The sequence below is a fragment of the Melanotaenia boesemani genome, chromosome 15 (assembly GCF_017639745.1).
Source record: "Melanotaenia boesemani isolate fMelBoe1 chromosome 15, fMelBoe1.pri, whole genome shotgun sequence".
Lineage (NCBI taxonomy): Eukaryota > Metazoa > Chordata > Actinopteri > Atheriniformes > Melanotaeniidae > Melanotaenia > Melanotaenia boesemani.
Genome location: NC_055696.1, coordinates 32,086,874 through 32,103,804, shown reverse-complemented (window position 1 = coordinate 32,103,804; position 16,931 = coordinate 32,086,874). Strand labels below are relative to the sequence as shown.

The following is a 16,931-nucleotide window of genomic DNA, read 5'->3' as shown; positions in this document are numbered from 1 at the left end:
TGACTTCAGCAGTCTAAACAGAGAAGATTCCCCATCTTATTAATGCTAATAACTGTTCTTACCTGGAGCTGATTAAACCTATTTCCATTGCCCAGTCAGCAGTGCAGGATTCCTCCTGCTGCAGAAGAATGGGAATCCAGAAAGCACAAATCTTCATCCTCTGTGCAGCTTCTGTTTTGGTAGCAATGGGGATGCAGTCCCAGCGTTCAAAAATCTCCTCTGAAAAGCAAAAACATGCAGCATCTTGATTAAAACATTTATTCGCAAACACAAATACGACCAAGAACAGCATCCCCACAGCGAGGCATGGTGGTGGTGGCATCATGCTATGGGGACGTTTTTCCATCAAACTGGGAAACTGGTCAGAACTAAACAAATGATGGATGGTGCTAAAAAAAAAAGAAAAAAAAAAGGGGAAGCTGTTGAGAAAAATCTGTTTTTAGACGGGGGACGTTCCAGCATGACCTTAAGCGTGCTGCTCAATCAACACTCATGTCGTTTACAGACAAATGTAAAAAAAAACACACACCATTAATCACTCCTCTGCAATTTGCTTATTACAACGTTTTCAATTTAAAAGCTGTCAATCAGTCGTACCAGCACCCACGTGGATTACTTGTGAATAAACCAGCTGATGTTAATTTGCACCGACAGGGGGGTGGGATAGCTTTCTAATCACTGCTGGATTTCAGCTTGTCTCGCCTAAACATTCCTACATTCACTTGTGTTTCTTGTGTTCAGCACTTTTTCCCCGTCTTGCTCCATTCTGTCACAGATCACTTCATTCTGAACTTATTTGTTTCGGTTTCTTTAACTTCTCGGTTTGTTACCAACATCTGGTGGAAACGTCATCACAATAACCTCATCAGAAATCTGAAAATGTTTAAGCGTTAAATATTTATTTTACCCGCTGTATTTAGTCTTCTTCTGAGATTCTTATAACCAGGTTATTTTGTTCACTCTGCAAATAATTAAATTCTAATGTTTACTTTCATTTAAAGGAGTTCTGACGCCCAAGTTTGCTGAAGAAATGTTCAAAACATATTTCACTACTTTATTTTAGCAATAAAGGGCTTAAATCTTCCTCACCTGATGGACGAAAGGTGATAAGTCTTTCTTTAGTCTGAATTGCCAAAGCAAAAGAGAAAAAAGGTCGTTAGTGACGGGATCAAATGCAATCAAACAAGTTCCAGCTGATCTACTGGTTTTCAACTTACACGTTTGCGACGTTTTCTGTTCTCCCGGTCGCCTCCACAGTCAGAGTCTGAATCTGACATTTTGTAGATCTCTTAAAAAAAAGAAGGAAAAAAGGCCATTTTACATGTTTTACATGTTAAGTACATTTTTTTCTACTGGGATTGATGCAAATTTCATTTCACCACATAAAAATCAACTTGCAGAAGCTCCTCTGTGTTTTACCAAACATCATTTTATTGCTGTTAAGAGTTAAATGACTGCTGATTAATATATTAGAAAACAGGATAAATAATAATGGTTGACATCGATTCACTCCAATTCACACTGGGCTGCCGAGGTTACATGTCTCTGCAAATTTACACCAATCACTGCTCATCACTGGCCACGTTTACATGAGTTTTAACTCCCCTTTAATACAGAATACAACTTAAATCCTCTGTAAAATGACCTTGTAAACATCTAATTCCAAATGAAAATGTGAAGTGTCAGGTTTATTCTGATTTTAAATCCGAATTTAATAATTCTTTAATCATTTGTACGCTCATTCCTCTTTAACTCTGGTTGATCTGCGCATGCTCGTTCTCGTCCTGTTACCTCCCTTCTCCTCAGCCGACGAGGGTGAGGTAGTATGATCGTGTCTGCTGATTCAAAACTATAATCAAAATACAGCGAGTAACTGGAGTTTGTTTTTTCCCGGTAGACATGAATGCATCACGTCTGCCCTCTGTCCAATCAGAATCCTTCTCAATCCGCAGATCTTAAGCGGAATGGAAGGTGATTAAACGTGTTTTCCACGTAAGCCTCAATTCGGAATCACTATTTCCATATGAACGTGTAGAATACTTTAATTCCAAGTTATTTAAGTCTAAATAATTCCTTTTGAATTAAAAGACATCATGTAACCATGACCACTGCGATAACTAGTAGAGAAGTGCTATTGTTATGCAGCTCCTGAGATTATATCAGTTAATTTGTTGACACAAGCAGCGATGTGGAGCAGCTTTCTCCTGCTGTACAAAGCTGCAAGCTGTTTCTACGTTTCTTACAGACTGACGGATTGACCACTATGAAGTTGAAGGCACTGTCACATCTGGATGTTCAGACATGGCAAGCAGACCAAGTTAAAATTTATGTCCTCTGTATTTCATTTGTAAAAGCAGCACACCTCTCTCTAAAGGTCTCTGAAGTCTACTTCCTGCATTTGATCCACTTGAAGTGGACTTAGACCTGTGTTTGTAAGCAGACCAAATGCTTCATTAATCTGAATCAGAGTACATTTGCAATTTCACAATTCCCCAAACGAAGCAGACTTTCTGAGCAATCTGACTAGGACTGGAATCAAAAAGACTGTGAGAGCTGAACCGTAGCAGCCCGAACTTCGTGCATATGTTTGAATATGAGAATGAGCAAACTGGGCAGACCAGCAGCCATGTTTACATGGACACAGAAATTCAGATTAAAAACCTCATCAAAATAAAAATCAGAATCATAAAGGCTTTATTACCAGGTGCAGTAAAGGGGATTTACAGAACGAGTTGTTAAGTCAGCTGCAAACACAGAGCGGAGTGCAGACAGAAGAAGTTGGCAGCTGGGACACTGGTTAAGAGGCCAACAGCTGCAGGGAAAAACGTTCTGGTGGCGTGAGGTCCTGGTCCTGATGGATGCCTTTGCCAGAGTGGAGGGATTGAAAAAGTCTGTGTACAGGATAAGCGGGATCGGCTGCAAATCTGTGTCCTGGAGGTGTACAGTTTCTGGTAAGATGGGCGGTTGCAGCCGATCACCTTCTCAGCAGAGTGGATGACACATGCAGCTTGGCCTTGACCCTGGCTGTGGCAAAACCAGACTTATTAAGGACTGATTTAATGACGGCCATGTACAGGTTCGCCATTAGCTCAACTAGGAGATGAAACTTCTTCAGCTGCCAAAAGAAAAGTACAGCCTCTGTTGAGCCTTCTTGGTGAGGGAGCTGTTTTCTGCTCCCATTTGAGCTCTTGGGTGATGGTGGTGCCCAGGAATCGGAAGGACTCGGAGGTCACCGGAGCGTTGCAGATGATGACGGAGCAGAAGGGGGCTGGGTCCTTCCTGAAGTCCACTATCATCTCCACTGTCGAGTGTTGAGCTTCAGGTTGTTCATGCTACACCAAGTCTCCGGACTGTCCGTCTCACTCCTGTACATCCAGTACTACAGGTCCAGTACTGATAGTCTGGGAGTCGGACACATGGTGATCCAGCCACATAAACTGTCTGGATGTGCAGACAAATGCCACAACACTAATGGAAAACAATCTTTATTTAAAAAATAAAAATCAACTGAACATTCAGTTGCGTCACATAAGACGTATTACACATAGGCCTAAGCTTGTCTCCACCTTTGTGTGTCTAGAATATCTCCATGTTGAGTGTGACTGCCACGCCTGTCATTCTTATATATGGACACAAGTCATCATATACCAGAAATGCCCAAAAGTTCTCAGACTGAGTCTCCAGAACTACTCTAACAACTCAGTAAGTATTTTAATTTTCTGAGCAACTCATCTATGAAAAGGCATTATGTCATGGCAATACTCCAAACAATAGGTGTGAAATCTGATGAATCAAGTGTGAAAAGGGGTGTGACAGGTAAGGCAAACCACAGGAGTATACAAGCAGAATGCAGAAGTGGGTCAAAACCTTTTAACTTTGACTCAGGGGCCGTCCTCACGATGCCAGATTGCAGCAAAACTGCAAACCACCCTTTCATCCCCAGGAAGCCAGGGACTAGCCTCCATGAAACCGACCATGTCTGAAGCCAGGTACCAAAGCAGATCGGTTTGAGTCCTCTACCGTCTTTTCTTTTAGAAGCTGCTCAACTTTATTAGTCCAAAGAAATGTTTCTCTTTTGCTTCGCAGTGAATTCTCAGCCATCTTCTCTTCTCTGCTTCCGATGTGAACTTCCTGCAACAAGCAGTGAGTTTTTATCTGTGCATGTGTTGTTCTGTTCTAGCTTTGGAGTGTTACTCTTTAGCGCCCCCACAGCCTGTAGTATGTACTACAGCGGTGTTGTGGGGATGTTGAAGCCTTTCTACTAGTTTTCGCTGCCTTTCTACTAGTTTTCGCCACCGTTTTCACACCTGAACCGGCTTTGGTGCCATGTGGACACAGCCTAAGTTCTGTGATCCTTGTTTTGTTGGGGACTGGGATAATAGCCAAGGTCTTGAAGCAGACTGGCACATGGCAGGTCTCCAGTGAGGTGTTAAAAATGTCTGAACACCGGAGACAGCTGACTGGTGCAGTGCTTCAGGGTGGGAGGGGTAACAGAATCCAGGCACTAAGCCTCACGGGGGATGAGGCTTTTTCAAAAGTTTGTTCACATCTGCCTCTTTGATGGAGAGGTGTGAGGTGTGGAGGGGAGCGCTGGGTGGTGGGGGAGTGTGGCTGATCCAGGTCCATCAGTGAGGGAGGGGCTGCTGCTTATCAAAGGCTGGAAAATGGAGTAGGGGTGTCAAGTCTGTCCCATTGCACAGGTGACATCCTATCACAAAACCACACTGGAATTAGTAAATAAATGGTAATGGTCTGTATTTATACAGCGCTTTAATGTACCTGGAATGATACCCAAAGCGCTTCACATCATACACACATTCACCCAGTTAAAAATAACACTTTAGTCTTGCAAAAATATAGCTAACTTTGAGGTATCTTGACTGATTCCGATATATTAAATGTAATATTATATATATTATAATAAAAGATACAGAATCTTTCATTCAAAAAGTCCCTTCTTCTGTTTCATACGTTGTTTCTAACTTCAGATTTTTTTATGTCACCTACATTTATCAACAGGAAACTAAAGGATGAGATAAATCCTTGCAGGTGCATTAATGTACAGAGAAAACTTCCTCTAAGAAGAAGTCATGCACTAGGATGGATATTTCTTAAAGCTGAAAATGACAACAGCTCTCACCACTGCAGGGCTCCTCCAACTTTCTTTTTATGCAACTTTTTAAGCAGGACTGTAACATTTTGTCATTCAGGGGAGACAGGACAGAAGCATGGAGTATGCAGCTAGCTAGCTAGTTTACGACGTCTACTTTAAGCAGTAATACGCCTGAGAAATGACAAAGACGAGGAGACTGATTGTTCAGCTGTGCGTATTTCCCGATTAACATAAAGTTCTTAGTAAGTTAAATAAAACCAGGCAGTTTAGCTTTTATAATAAAAGGACAACATATAAACCTGTTCTAGAAGAAAGTGGACCTTAGACGACCTCTGTTGTGATCTGGTGCAAAATGAAAATAACCTAAATAATAAAATAATATTTTAACAAAATAACGGAAAAAAAAAAAATAAAATATTGAGTAAAATAAAATAAACTTGATCTAAGGTTGGCGGGAGTTTGTCCCTCTGATAAAATGGTCCGGTAATCATTGGGTTTTAATAAATGTTTAAGTGCAGGTTCAAAATAAAAAGTTTGTTGAAAGGGGAGAAAAAAAATCACAAAGATAAATTTAGCTGCGCTTACTTAAATCCTGCTGGTGTCTTTCTAAGCATGCAAGTGTTGAATTCAATGTTTACAACATGTTTTAAAAGACATTTCAAAACTTTAGGATGTATATTGTGTGTCAGGACAAACATCGCCCGGCCCTACTTGCATGGAGGCCTCTGTGGCAGGACTGGGCGATGAATCAATTAGAATGGATATGCCATTTAAAAATCCCAATTTTCTAGGAAAGTTGGGATCTTTTCCACTTTAAAATGCATGGCTAATGCTCTCCTTGGGCTTCTGTAGTTAACAGCGAGCTCAGCCCTCCTGCACGTTATAGGCTTAATATAAAGTCCCCTATAAGAACGTACAGTGGTGCAGAAGGACAGGAAGCTGTCTGCGTTCTGGACCGTTTGATTAGTTACCCTCCAATCAGATGAAAATAAAAAGATGGACAAAATTCGTAACCACAACTTCAGAGTTTTGTGCTCTGCATCTGTGGACAGGAAGTTTGCAAAAGAACTTCTATTATTTTCCGCAAATACAATCTTTTTTTACAACAATGCAAATCCTTTTCTGCACATTTGCAAACTTTAATTTTTCAGATTTTTTTTTGTAGGATGACAAACCTGATTTACAAATAAACTATGAAATAATTTGCGAACATTAATTTACAACTGCAAAATCTTTATGACTTTATAAAGAGCCCATAGCACGTGTCCCACAGAGTCAAAATGCACGAACCAGGCGCAGCCACAAAACAGAGCACAGCGGCTAACAGGGAAAAGCTCGTTTCCAGAAAGGCGGCGCGCTTTCATTTATTTGGAACTGGTTCAGTCCTGCAACTTCGGTTTCCGAACAAGTAATGACGCGGTGCCACATCAGTTTAAAGGTTGTTTCTACCAAAGGAAAACCTACTTGTTTTTAACACCTGAAACAGAGTCATGGTGGAGAATCTGAGCCAACATTTAGGAATTTTTTTTCATCTGCACTCACTGTTTATTTTGAGAAACCGTCACAAAATTTCTATTTATGAGCTTTTTCTGCTTACTTCTGCACAGTAAAGTCCTCCTACTTCGGTTCTGGTTAAACTGGTATCAACACAGGCTGGTTCACAGGTTTAAAAAGTCCAGAACGGACTTGGAGCCTGAATGAGACGTTGGTCAGGAAGTACTAACGGATACCGGGAAGTTAACCACAGGGAGAAATGTAAATCTGTGTGAGATGAACAAGACAAAAGTTACATGCAAAAGTAATAAGTTTAATGTAGTTTTTAAATTAATATATTTTAAGAACGGGATAAATAAGATTAAAAAAAATATATATGGTTTGAAAAAATCGGACAGTTTATTTTTTGTCATCAATATCACTCAGACTACCTGGTGGTGTAATTCAGACTTCTCAGGTTTTGTAACTTGTTGTGTAAGTGTCACCTACATAAAACTAAAGACGTGCAGGTAATAGTGTGTAAGCACATCAAATACTCCGTAAAAGTATTACAGGTAAGTAAAAACTGTTTAATGTTTGTGTATGAACTATGTATTTTCTGTATGACTCTCCAATTTATTATTTTCTTTAAGTGATTTAATTTCCTCAGAAGCAATTACTTCTTCTACGGTATGCCTGCTGTTATGAATAAATGACTAATAAAATAATAGTCTAAATGCACTGATTTTTTTTCTATATAACAACAGTTCGAATAGTCTCTATATGAGACTAGCTAATTAAAGTTACTCTACACTTTGAGGAATAATAATTAACTGGTGTTTAGGCTGGACTGACTCTTACATCAACCTTAAAACTATTTTTCAATCAAACAGAAGTGTGATTGCATACACAAGTAAGATTCTCCTTAAATTCAAATGTATGCATGATACAAAAATACATTTTCAGAGCAGTCAGTCACAAAACTCCCCATGCATCAGTGTTTGTAACTTTGTGTCCAGGTTTCTTGTTCTAAAAGTCTGCAAGCACACAGCATATATGGAAAAATGTAGAACACTATATCTATAATATTTTGTACAAGTTAATGTGTAATGTCTCAGTCCTTCCATTTATCTAGTTGCCTGCCTACATACTCGAACCATGTTTAATTCTAAAACTTTTCTTAAACCCTAACCGGACTAGATCATCCTTGACTCCACAATCCTAAAAATTTTGTATATGTAGGCTGTTGCCACGTTCACAGGAAGTTCCCAGGTGTGTGTGTATGTGTGTGTGTCTCCCCCTCCCTAACTGGACCAGTTCAAAGACGGCCAACTTCGTGTATGACTTCCAGCTATAACACCGACTTCGACATCTTACTGCTGCACAACATTTCCTTTGATGCAAAAAACAAACAAACAAAAACAAAACATTTGTATAGTAGGTTATCACAGCAGTGCATGCGGAGTTCTGCATACTTGCCACCACGTTTTATAACGTATGAAAACACAGCAGGGTGTGGTTGGCTTCAAACTGGTCTGACCTCATGTCAGGACCATGAGTAGTGGTTTTGCTGGATTCAATACTAATATGAGCTATTTGCTAACGTGTATTGTTCCCATGCGCCTTTCAACCGATGCTTTACATCAAGAAGCTAGCTACAATTAGTTATTTATTAATAATGGTGGACCACACCATTTAGCTATTTTTCATAAACAACGCAACCCGTGTGGAACTTATTAAACACAGTCTGTCACAAAACTGTTAGCATTGTAGCATTCCCGCTAACCTACGCAGTCGCTTGAGGACGAAGTAATTTAAATGAGAACTAAATTAAACAATCTTGGCTTTAATGTGGCAACTTACACTCAGTTATACGCATTTTTTTCTGATACTGTTGTATGATTTAATAGCAACTAAGCACCATTAGACACCTCGTTGTACTTTGTTTAATCTCGTCTCCCCATAGATGATACTAGATTAACTACACTTCGTAGCTGGATTTAAAGTGACAAATTTATAGAAGCATAAAACCAGAACCACCTACCTCTGAATAACTCTTGCGTGAACGCTTAACTGTGGGCTTCCCTTGTCCTGTTCATTACTAGCGTGCGGAAGTTAGGCGTCGTTTACACACGCAGCGAGACGCAACATGGGTGACGAGGCAGGACTTCTTCTGTGCACGGCTAAAGTCAGAGAAGCGTCACAGCGCCCACTACAGGTTTTCTTTACGATTGCAGCACATTTCAACGGAAACGATACAATGGGATTCAAAACGATAAGAGGAAAGTTTTATAATTAACAGAACATTTCTAATAAGAAATATAAAAATGTATATATCAGTATTTGATTGACCTTTTTGGGCTAACTGATATCAGCTCTCCAGTCCTTTCAGTAATGTTATTATCACACAGTTCACTAAGTTCCAAATAGTTTCCATCCATCCATCCATCCATCCATCCATCCATCCATCCATCCATCCATCCATCCATCCATCCATTTTCTGCCGTTTATCTGGAGTCGGGTCGCGGGGGCAGCTGCCTAAGCAGGGAAACCCATACTTCCCTCTCCTCGGCCACATTCACCAGCTCATCCAGGGGGATCCCAGGCCAGCAGAGAGATGTAGTCTGTCCAGCGTGTCCTGGGTCTTCCCCAGGACCTCTTTTTGGTGGGACGTGCCCGGAACACCTCATCAGGGAGGCGTCCAGGAGACATCCTAACCAGATGCCCAAGCCACCTCATCTGGCTCCTCTCAATGTGGAGGAGCAGTGACTCTACTCTGAGCCCCTCCCGGATCACCGAGCTTCTCACCCTATCTCTAAGGGAGAGCCCGGCCACCCTACAGAGAAAACTCATTTCGGCCGCTTTTATTCACAATCTTGTTCTTCTTGTTGTTGCCGGCAGTAAATCAGAATTGTTTCCAAATAGTTTCTTGCAGTTTAATTCCCTTCTCCAGTTTTCCCATTTGTACATACTTACATCACTTACATTTAACTTCCCTAATTCCTTCTGAGTTGAAGACAAATGTCAGTATAGGGAATGGAGGACTTTGGCTATTTGAGTCCTTCAATTATTAAATTACAGCCATGTGTATAACAGGTGAAAAGTGTCAGTATGATGTATTTGAACAAGCCTATGATGCATTCAGCAAATCCAGAGGTACGTTTCCTTTTGTGTAACAGAAATGGGAATTAAACCAAGTGAAGTAAAAAAAGAAACAACAGGAGTGTTTCAAGTCTATAGTATAAGATAAATGACAGAGCTTAAAAATTGAAGTCAGCTCCCTCAAAATGATCCTTAAATCGACATTTTCATACTTCTCACACAGACATTTTGAGAAAAGTCTCTGTAAATTAATTGAAAGACAGTGTGGTCATATCTCTGGTCATTTAAAATGATAACACCCACTTTCATGCTGACTGAAGGAATAGGATAAGAACTGATGTTGTGAGATGGTAGTTTTTCTGAGATAACAGCACAATGTTTGTCTATTTTGTGTTGAACTGTTTTCAACTCTTTACTGCAGACACATGCAAGCATATGTTTCAGAATGCAAATTGTGAGGTTATTCTATTTTTCCTTTGACTTTATCTGGAAACAGAGAAAAAAATTAAATCATCATAATTTTGTTTAATTCTTTGCGTGACCTTTTTCATTAATAAAATAAAGCTGGCAATTGAAATAAGTTTTGTATCATATCTGTGATTTTATTTTGTTCTCTACATGATAAAACAGAAAAATCAACATCCTCAGAGAGTCTTAATTTATCTCTTGTGCACAGAGTTGTGCAATCAGAGGAACATGTCAAAGACTAATTTGTCTTCAGCTCAAAGTCGTCCCTCTGTCTGAGCAGGCTGTGGAGGACTCTTATGGAGTAAAGGAAAAAGTTCCTGTTGCGCTCCAGATCCTGAGAATTCATGATCCGAGTCACCAAAGCCTGTTGGATGGCTGGAGACTCACAGGGGTGGTGTTGCACACCGTGACTCACGTTTTTCTGAAACTCAATGACCAACAGACCAAACATGCTGTCTTCCTCCTCCCTGCTGTAACCAAAGCTGACTGTGTTTCTGCTCCTGAGCTCTTCAGTTGTGTCATTGCTTCCTTTCAGATTATCGTGTCCGAAGTCTTGTTTAATCTGGAATGTGGTGGATTTATTAACTTCATGAGCTGGATGAGCCAAGCCAACATTACTGGAGAAGTTCATGTTTGTCATGTTGAACATGTGGGTTTCTCTTGGACCGCTGGCTGGCTGGCTGGACTTGAGTTTTTGTGGTCCTGGAGCTTCAGTCTCCTTGATGTTTCTGTGCAGATAGGCTGTGTAGGCCTGAACCAGGTGATTCAAGGCTGTCTTATATGACAAACGCAACGATTCTGCGGATCCTAATGGAACGGATTGCAGACGAACCTGTAGGAGGAAGAATAAAAGTGCTTTGAGCTTAGTTCTCCATTCCCCATCCTCATATCCACACTGGATTGTTGAGTGCATCATGATTTGCATTAAGTGCCTGCATTACAAGTGACAGTTCATTTCAGATGTGGAGCTTGTGATGAGGAGATGAGGCTTGGTGGATGTCTGACCAGAAACCAGTGTGCTTCCATTAACCTGCTTACAGTTCAGCCAGTATTTACATTAATGGCGGATGCAGTCTTTTCCTTCAACCTGAGAAAATTCATTCTTTGGGCTATTTTTGTTTACATTTCATCACTTTTTAAATTAGTGTGGGAAACCAACTTGAAAAGTTGGACACCGAATCTTGTTCATAATATTTTCCATCTGTCATCAATAACAAGTAGAACTTTTGTGGCCAGAACGTATTTTCCCAGACCTTCCTTATGAAAGAGCCAACTATAAAAGCACTTAACATCGCAGCCTGTTGTAGGTTTTGTTCTGTTTTAAAGTTACTTCCTTTTTCTTATTTTTCATGGTTTTTCCATGTGGCTGTGTTAAGTTCATGTGTGGCTTCTCTGTTTTGCCTCGCTTGTAATGATTCAGTTTGATCTTTGGACTATAGACTTGATTGCTGCTTGTTGTTAGCTAATCACCACCGCCTGCTCTGTGTTGGTTATACTGGTTTACTTTGTTCAGCATCAGATTATCCTTGCCATTGATATTTTCTCCTCTTTTCTATTTTGCCTGAGTACTTTTTGTGCATAGTTTTGGTACCTGTTTTGCAGCTTTACTTATTTTTGTTTTTGTTTATAGAGCAGGTGATTTCCATCATCTAGTTGCTTCCTTCTTGTTCAGTCTTAGTCCCTTGTCCTCCATACATCATGTACCAACAGTATCTCACTAGAATCCAGCTGCCTCCTGAAGTAAACGTTAATGTGGATACTAAAACCTGTTTTTCTTCAAGTTCCTCCTTTTTATTCCTGGAGTTGAGCAGGTGCCATCATTGAATCCATAGATAACTATTAGCAAGCAGTTACTCATGCACAAACCCAGTAGCTTCGTAGAAATGTTCATGTAGAGTCATGTTTTTTGGCAGTTTTAAATCTCACATTCCTGTTTCTGGTCTCCACCCACTCCTGAAGGCAGTGTTGAGAGATAATTACCAAATGACATGTTAATATTTATAAATATATATTAATGGAAATAATTTATTTAAATCAGTAAAGTTAGGGGCCAAACAATTGCTAATTGAGATGAATTACCTCACAAGTGCAGAGAAACTGATTAACAGTGCTTTGTGACCTGTTTTCATTGTATTTTATCTTTTCATTGTAATATAAAAGTTTTTTTACTTTTTTTTAACCTAAATCAATGAGCGGAAAATTTCCTTTGTTAAGGGTTTGTGACTTTTTTCATTGGCGATGTAGCCAACTACATGAACTATGTGCTAATATTAAACTTAATCAGTTAGTTTTAAAATGTTGAAGAGATAAAACTAAAGCTAAAACTACGGAGTTTCACTTTAAAAGTGCAATGTGTAACACAAATCTAATATATATATAAAAAAACTGTGTTTTTATTTGTATTTTAATACTTTACTAAAAACAAACATGAAAACTTTTTACTCTCTTAGGATGAACCTTTTATATTTCCTTGCTGTGGGTCCACTTATATGGAATCTGCCATATTTGTGCTGCAATAACCATTTTACTACTACAGTGTTTCCCTGCTCCAACACACATGACTCAAATTAAAAGGATCCAGCAGCCTATCACGTTCTCCACAATTACGCATTAATTTGAGTCAGGTGTGTTGGAGCAGGGAAACATTGAACACTTGCAGATCTTCGCTCTTCGTAGGACTGAATTGAGTAGCCATGTTGTCTTCATCTGGGGACACCCCTATAAATTCAGTTGGCTAACTTAATACAACTCTCCTGTGGAAGAGGAACTAGAGTGGGTAACATTTTACATGTTAGTTTTTCCTTTTGCTCTGTTTTCTCCTTTTTTCTTTCTGTTTCTTTTACCAGCACAATGCAGAAAATCACAAAGCCTCCCATTTACAGTAAAACACCAGCTATCTTGTATTTTGGGTTTGGATATATCAAACAACAACTTCTGGCTGATGTGAAATGTTCATGTGTGCTTGGTGTTTTCAGTCTTCTTAGTGTTATGTGTTATAAACCCCTGGCATTTTCTCAGAAGGGAAGTCCACCAATTTAAGGAAGAGTTAATCAGAATGAAGACTTACCAGACCTCTCAGGACCATCACAGTTTTTATTACAGGCCTGGATTCAGATATGTCTTTTCAGAAACCAGGTGGGGAGAGGAAATGGTGGATCTTTTTGTGGCATTAATTTTATTTAAATATTTATTTATTTAAATATTTGACAAAATTTATGTTAATCAGCATGTTAATCAACTTCAGCTGTTCATCTCCTTGTCCTCACCTGGTGGATTCTCATGTGCAGATGAAATGCAGCTCCCACCAACCACTGCTGCATGGACTCTGTACTCATTCTTTTCTTTGTGGTCATCCTTTCATAATGGTCAAGCAGCTCCAGTTTCAGCCAGTTGTCATAGAGCTCTGTGGTCTCGGCCATCTGATCCTGGCTGTTGGCGATGCCAGGAATGAGGCGGAGGTAGTTGTGAATAATCCAACCAATTCTCGAAGAGGTGCTGATGCCAAAAATCATCTTAGCTTTGGAAGTCTGACTTGAAGGATGATCCTCCGTTGGTCTTTGTGCTCTGACCTGACGGGGAATTGGAGCAGATATGTTTAATTATTTATCTGTCCCAAGGGCAAGAGAGAGATCATTTTATCAAAATTACAACATTTTAATCCTTCTCAGTGAGTAAGAAATTTGGGTGTTCTTTTCGATTCTGAGCTGGATTTTACCACACATCAGAAATAGAACAAAAACTGGATTTTATCATCTTAAAAACATCGAGTCCGTCCATTTCTCTCTCTTGCCAGCACGGAGGTGCTGATGTTTTTATTTCTAGTAGATTAGATTACTGTAATGTCCTGATCTCTGGTCTTCCTAAAAAGTCCATCTCAAACCTACAGCTACTTCTGAACTCTGCGGCACGTGTTCTGACGAGGACCAGAGGACGGGAACACGTGACACCAGTTCTAAAATCGCTGCATTGGCTCCCCGTGTGATTCAGGATTGATTTTAAGGTTCTTTTAGTAGTTTATAAATGTCTTAATGGTCTTACACTCTTATTTATCCGACCTTCTTTTAAATTCTGAAACCTTGTGGACCCTGAGGTCTTCCAGTACCGGCCTTTTAGTTGTTCCAAGGGTGACGACCAAGACATACGGCGAGGAACAGTCTGCCAGAGAGACCGTTGATGTTTTTAAAAAGAGGCTTAAGACCTACCATTTTAGCTTAGCTTTTAATTTTGCATGCTCGGTCTGGGGGTTGTTGCCACGGTGATCGCTCTTGCCTGGGGGCCCTGCACTGCAGCCTTATTGCTATGGTGTGGGTCCCGGTCTGCCCTGATCGGGGTGGTTGCTGCAGTGGCGGCCACTGTACGACATGGGTGGACTGGCTCCTGGTGTGGATGCATCCCCATGATATTGATATTGTTTCCTCACAGCAGAACATGAACTGAAATATGCCGTTTTTTTTGTTTTGTTTTTATCATGTAAAGCACTTTGTGTTGACCTGGGCATGAAAAGTGCTTTATGACGTTTGAAGTTTCAGCATCATGCTTTTTAAATGACTTGATCCAACTTCTACAAAACAAAATAGTTGTACCTACTTGTTGAGAAACTTGATCAAGTAGCATGGACAGAGCCAGAGCGACAATCCCTACTCCTCCATATGTGACCCTGCTGGCCCCCACCTCTCCGGTCAGGTTGAGGTTGAATGCTGTCTGCTCCTCCATGCTCATGCTCCGCTGTAAGAAGGCATAATGGTGCTGCAGCGCTGCATTGGAGTCCAGTGAGAGGAAGGTGGTGAGGACAGGATCTAGAGAGATATCAGGGATGATGCTGGCATCCCGAGCCACAGAAAACAGCTCCTGGATGGTGGCTGGAGAAGGCAGACACAAACTGCGACCCATCAGGATCATAGCTGTATCTGACTAATTAGTGCAAGCTTAGTTTTATCTGTGTTTATTTCCCTTAGTCAGAATGATGTTATCAATATGCTAAGATCCCTGTAAGGCTCATGCATGAAGGGAAGGCAGGAATTATAATCCTCTGCAAAGAAGAGCAAAAACAGTTGTTCTGCAGTTTAAGTCCATATGCGTGTCCTCTGTACTTGTGTGTGGTTGTTTTCCTGTTTCCTGCAGTGATTGTGCTCATTCTGGAAAGAAACTGTGTTTGCATTTCCACAAACACAAGTTGACCTTTGCACCTTTCAATAGGTCATAATCTGCATGTGGTTCCTAGTCTTCTCTTCTCTGTGTTACGCAGCTTTTTTGTGTAAACAGTCTGTAAACTTACAAAGTACAAAGTCCACACCAAAGGCCTTTATTCATAGTCCAAACTGTTCTTCATTTACTTATCTGTAGCACCATTTATATAATCTGTTTAGTTGGTTTGTTAAGCTTCTCTTTTCCCAAATCAGCTGATCACTAAGACCAGATAAATCAGAATATTTCACACATTAAACATTAATGCAAACAAAAGTGTTTTAGTGAAAGAGCAAATAAATACATAAATGAAACAGGCTCTCTAAAAATGAACTCCAAAGGCTGAAGCAAAATATTCTCACTTCTCTCATGAAAGTTTCATAAGTGTGCTCTGTGTTAGAGCTCTTCACGAGTCAAATGTATTTTGAGGAACTGGGGAGGTGGGGTGGCCGATTCGCTCAGGATCAAATTCTGCTCATATCAATATTCTTTTTTTATCACAGACTAGACCACGTTCTTTAAAATCCATGTAAACAGTTACATTTAAATCTAAAATCTAAATGATTTCAAGAAATATTTCTCCATGTAAACGTAACTAATGTGTTATATCACATTATACAAATAGCTTTTAGAGCATCTAGAGATATCATGCACAATAAAAAATTAACAATAAAAAATTATGTATGTAACATAGTACAGCTTTGTATTGCTGTTTGTAATGTTTCCTTCTTACGTTTACACATATGCTATAAGAAAATCATGAACATGAAGGTAAAACTTAAATTAATCCATTAAAACATTTTCAACACCTGTTTAATCCTCAAAATTTCTGGTCTACCATTTAGAAGAGCAGAATTTTCAGTGACTGCGACGAATCTTATTAATAAGTGTGTGAAAATAAACCTGCCTGAGCCTTCTCTACCACTTGGTTAGGGTGTATAATGCCAAAAGTAAAGCATATTCCATTACTCTTTCAGATTTTGATAATTTAAGCATTGTAACCATGTCACTAACTCATTTATCAGCCATATGTTTATTAAAACAAACTTTGGTTATTATCATCATTGTTGCAAGAAAACAAAAACACATTAAATAAATAAATAAATGTTTTAATTGTTTTCTTTCATAGTGAGATTTGTAAGGGTTGAGTCTTATGTCTAAAACTAATTTGAATTTTTTACTTTATTGTTACTATCATTTAAATGCCTCCAAAACAATTTATTTTTTGATAAATCCTCTTTCTTTAGAAAGATCATTTTATTCTATCACCTACTTCTAAGTAACATAAAGGTTTCTGTATATTCTTTATACAGAGTTTAGCAATTATACATGGATTATATATGGATGTAATATTTTTTCTCCTTCTTAATTATTATTATTAGGGTCCGAGCCATACAAAGTATGGCAAGGCCCTATTGTTCCTGAAATGTTTATTATTTTTCTAAGCATTTCAACGCCAAATTTGACCCCCTAAACACCCATGAAAAGTTGTGAAACTTGGCACAGACGTCACGTCCGGCGTAACTCGGATATTATAAGGTCCGCATACACTTCAATGCAAAATTGGCTCAACAGCGCCACCTAGAGTCAC

At 39.5% G+C, this 16,931-nt stretch overlaps 2 protein-coding genes across 3 annotated transcripts in view; both read right to left on the bottom strand.

Moving 5' to 3' along the window:
* Positions 1-8,740, bottom strand: part of ttc3 (tetratricopeptide repeat domain 3) — a 37,111-nt gene extending 28,371 nt beyond the window's left edge. For both annotated transcript variants that reach the window (XM_042007863.1, XM_042007864.1), the window contains exons 1-4: positions 8,631-8,740; positions 1,218-1,288; positions 1,090-1,123; positions 63-219 (exon numbers count right to left, since the gene is read on the bottom strand). In XM_042007863.1, the coding sequence (XP_041863797.1) occupies positions 63-219; positions 1,090-1,123; positions 1,218-1,277 (251 nt within the window). In that variant the 5' untranslated portion in view covers positions 1,278-1,288; positions 8,631-8,740. The remainder of the gene's footprint in view (positions 1-62; positions 220-1,089; positions 1,124-1,217; positions 1,289-8,630) is intronic.
* Positions 8,741-10,293: 1,553 nt separating this feature from the next.
* LOC121654773 lies at positions 10,294-15,283 on the bottom strand. The gene is made up of 3 exons (XM_042009051.1): positions 14,744-15,283; positions 13,423-13,725; positions 10,294-10,988 (listed from the first exon to the last, which is right to left on the bottom strand). The coding sequence occupies exons 1-3, from the start codon at positions 15,053-15,055 to the stop codon at positions 10,395-10,397; spliced, it is 1,209 nt and encodes a 402-aa protein (XP_041864985.1). The 5' UTR covers positions 15,056-15,283; the 3' UTR covers positions 10,294-10,394.
* Between the last annotated feature and the right edge of the window lie 1,648 nt (positions 15,284-16,931).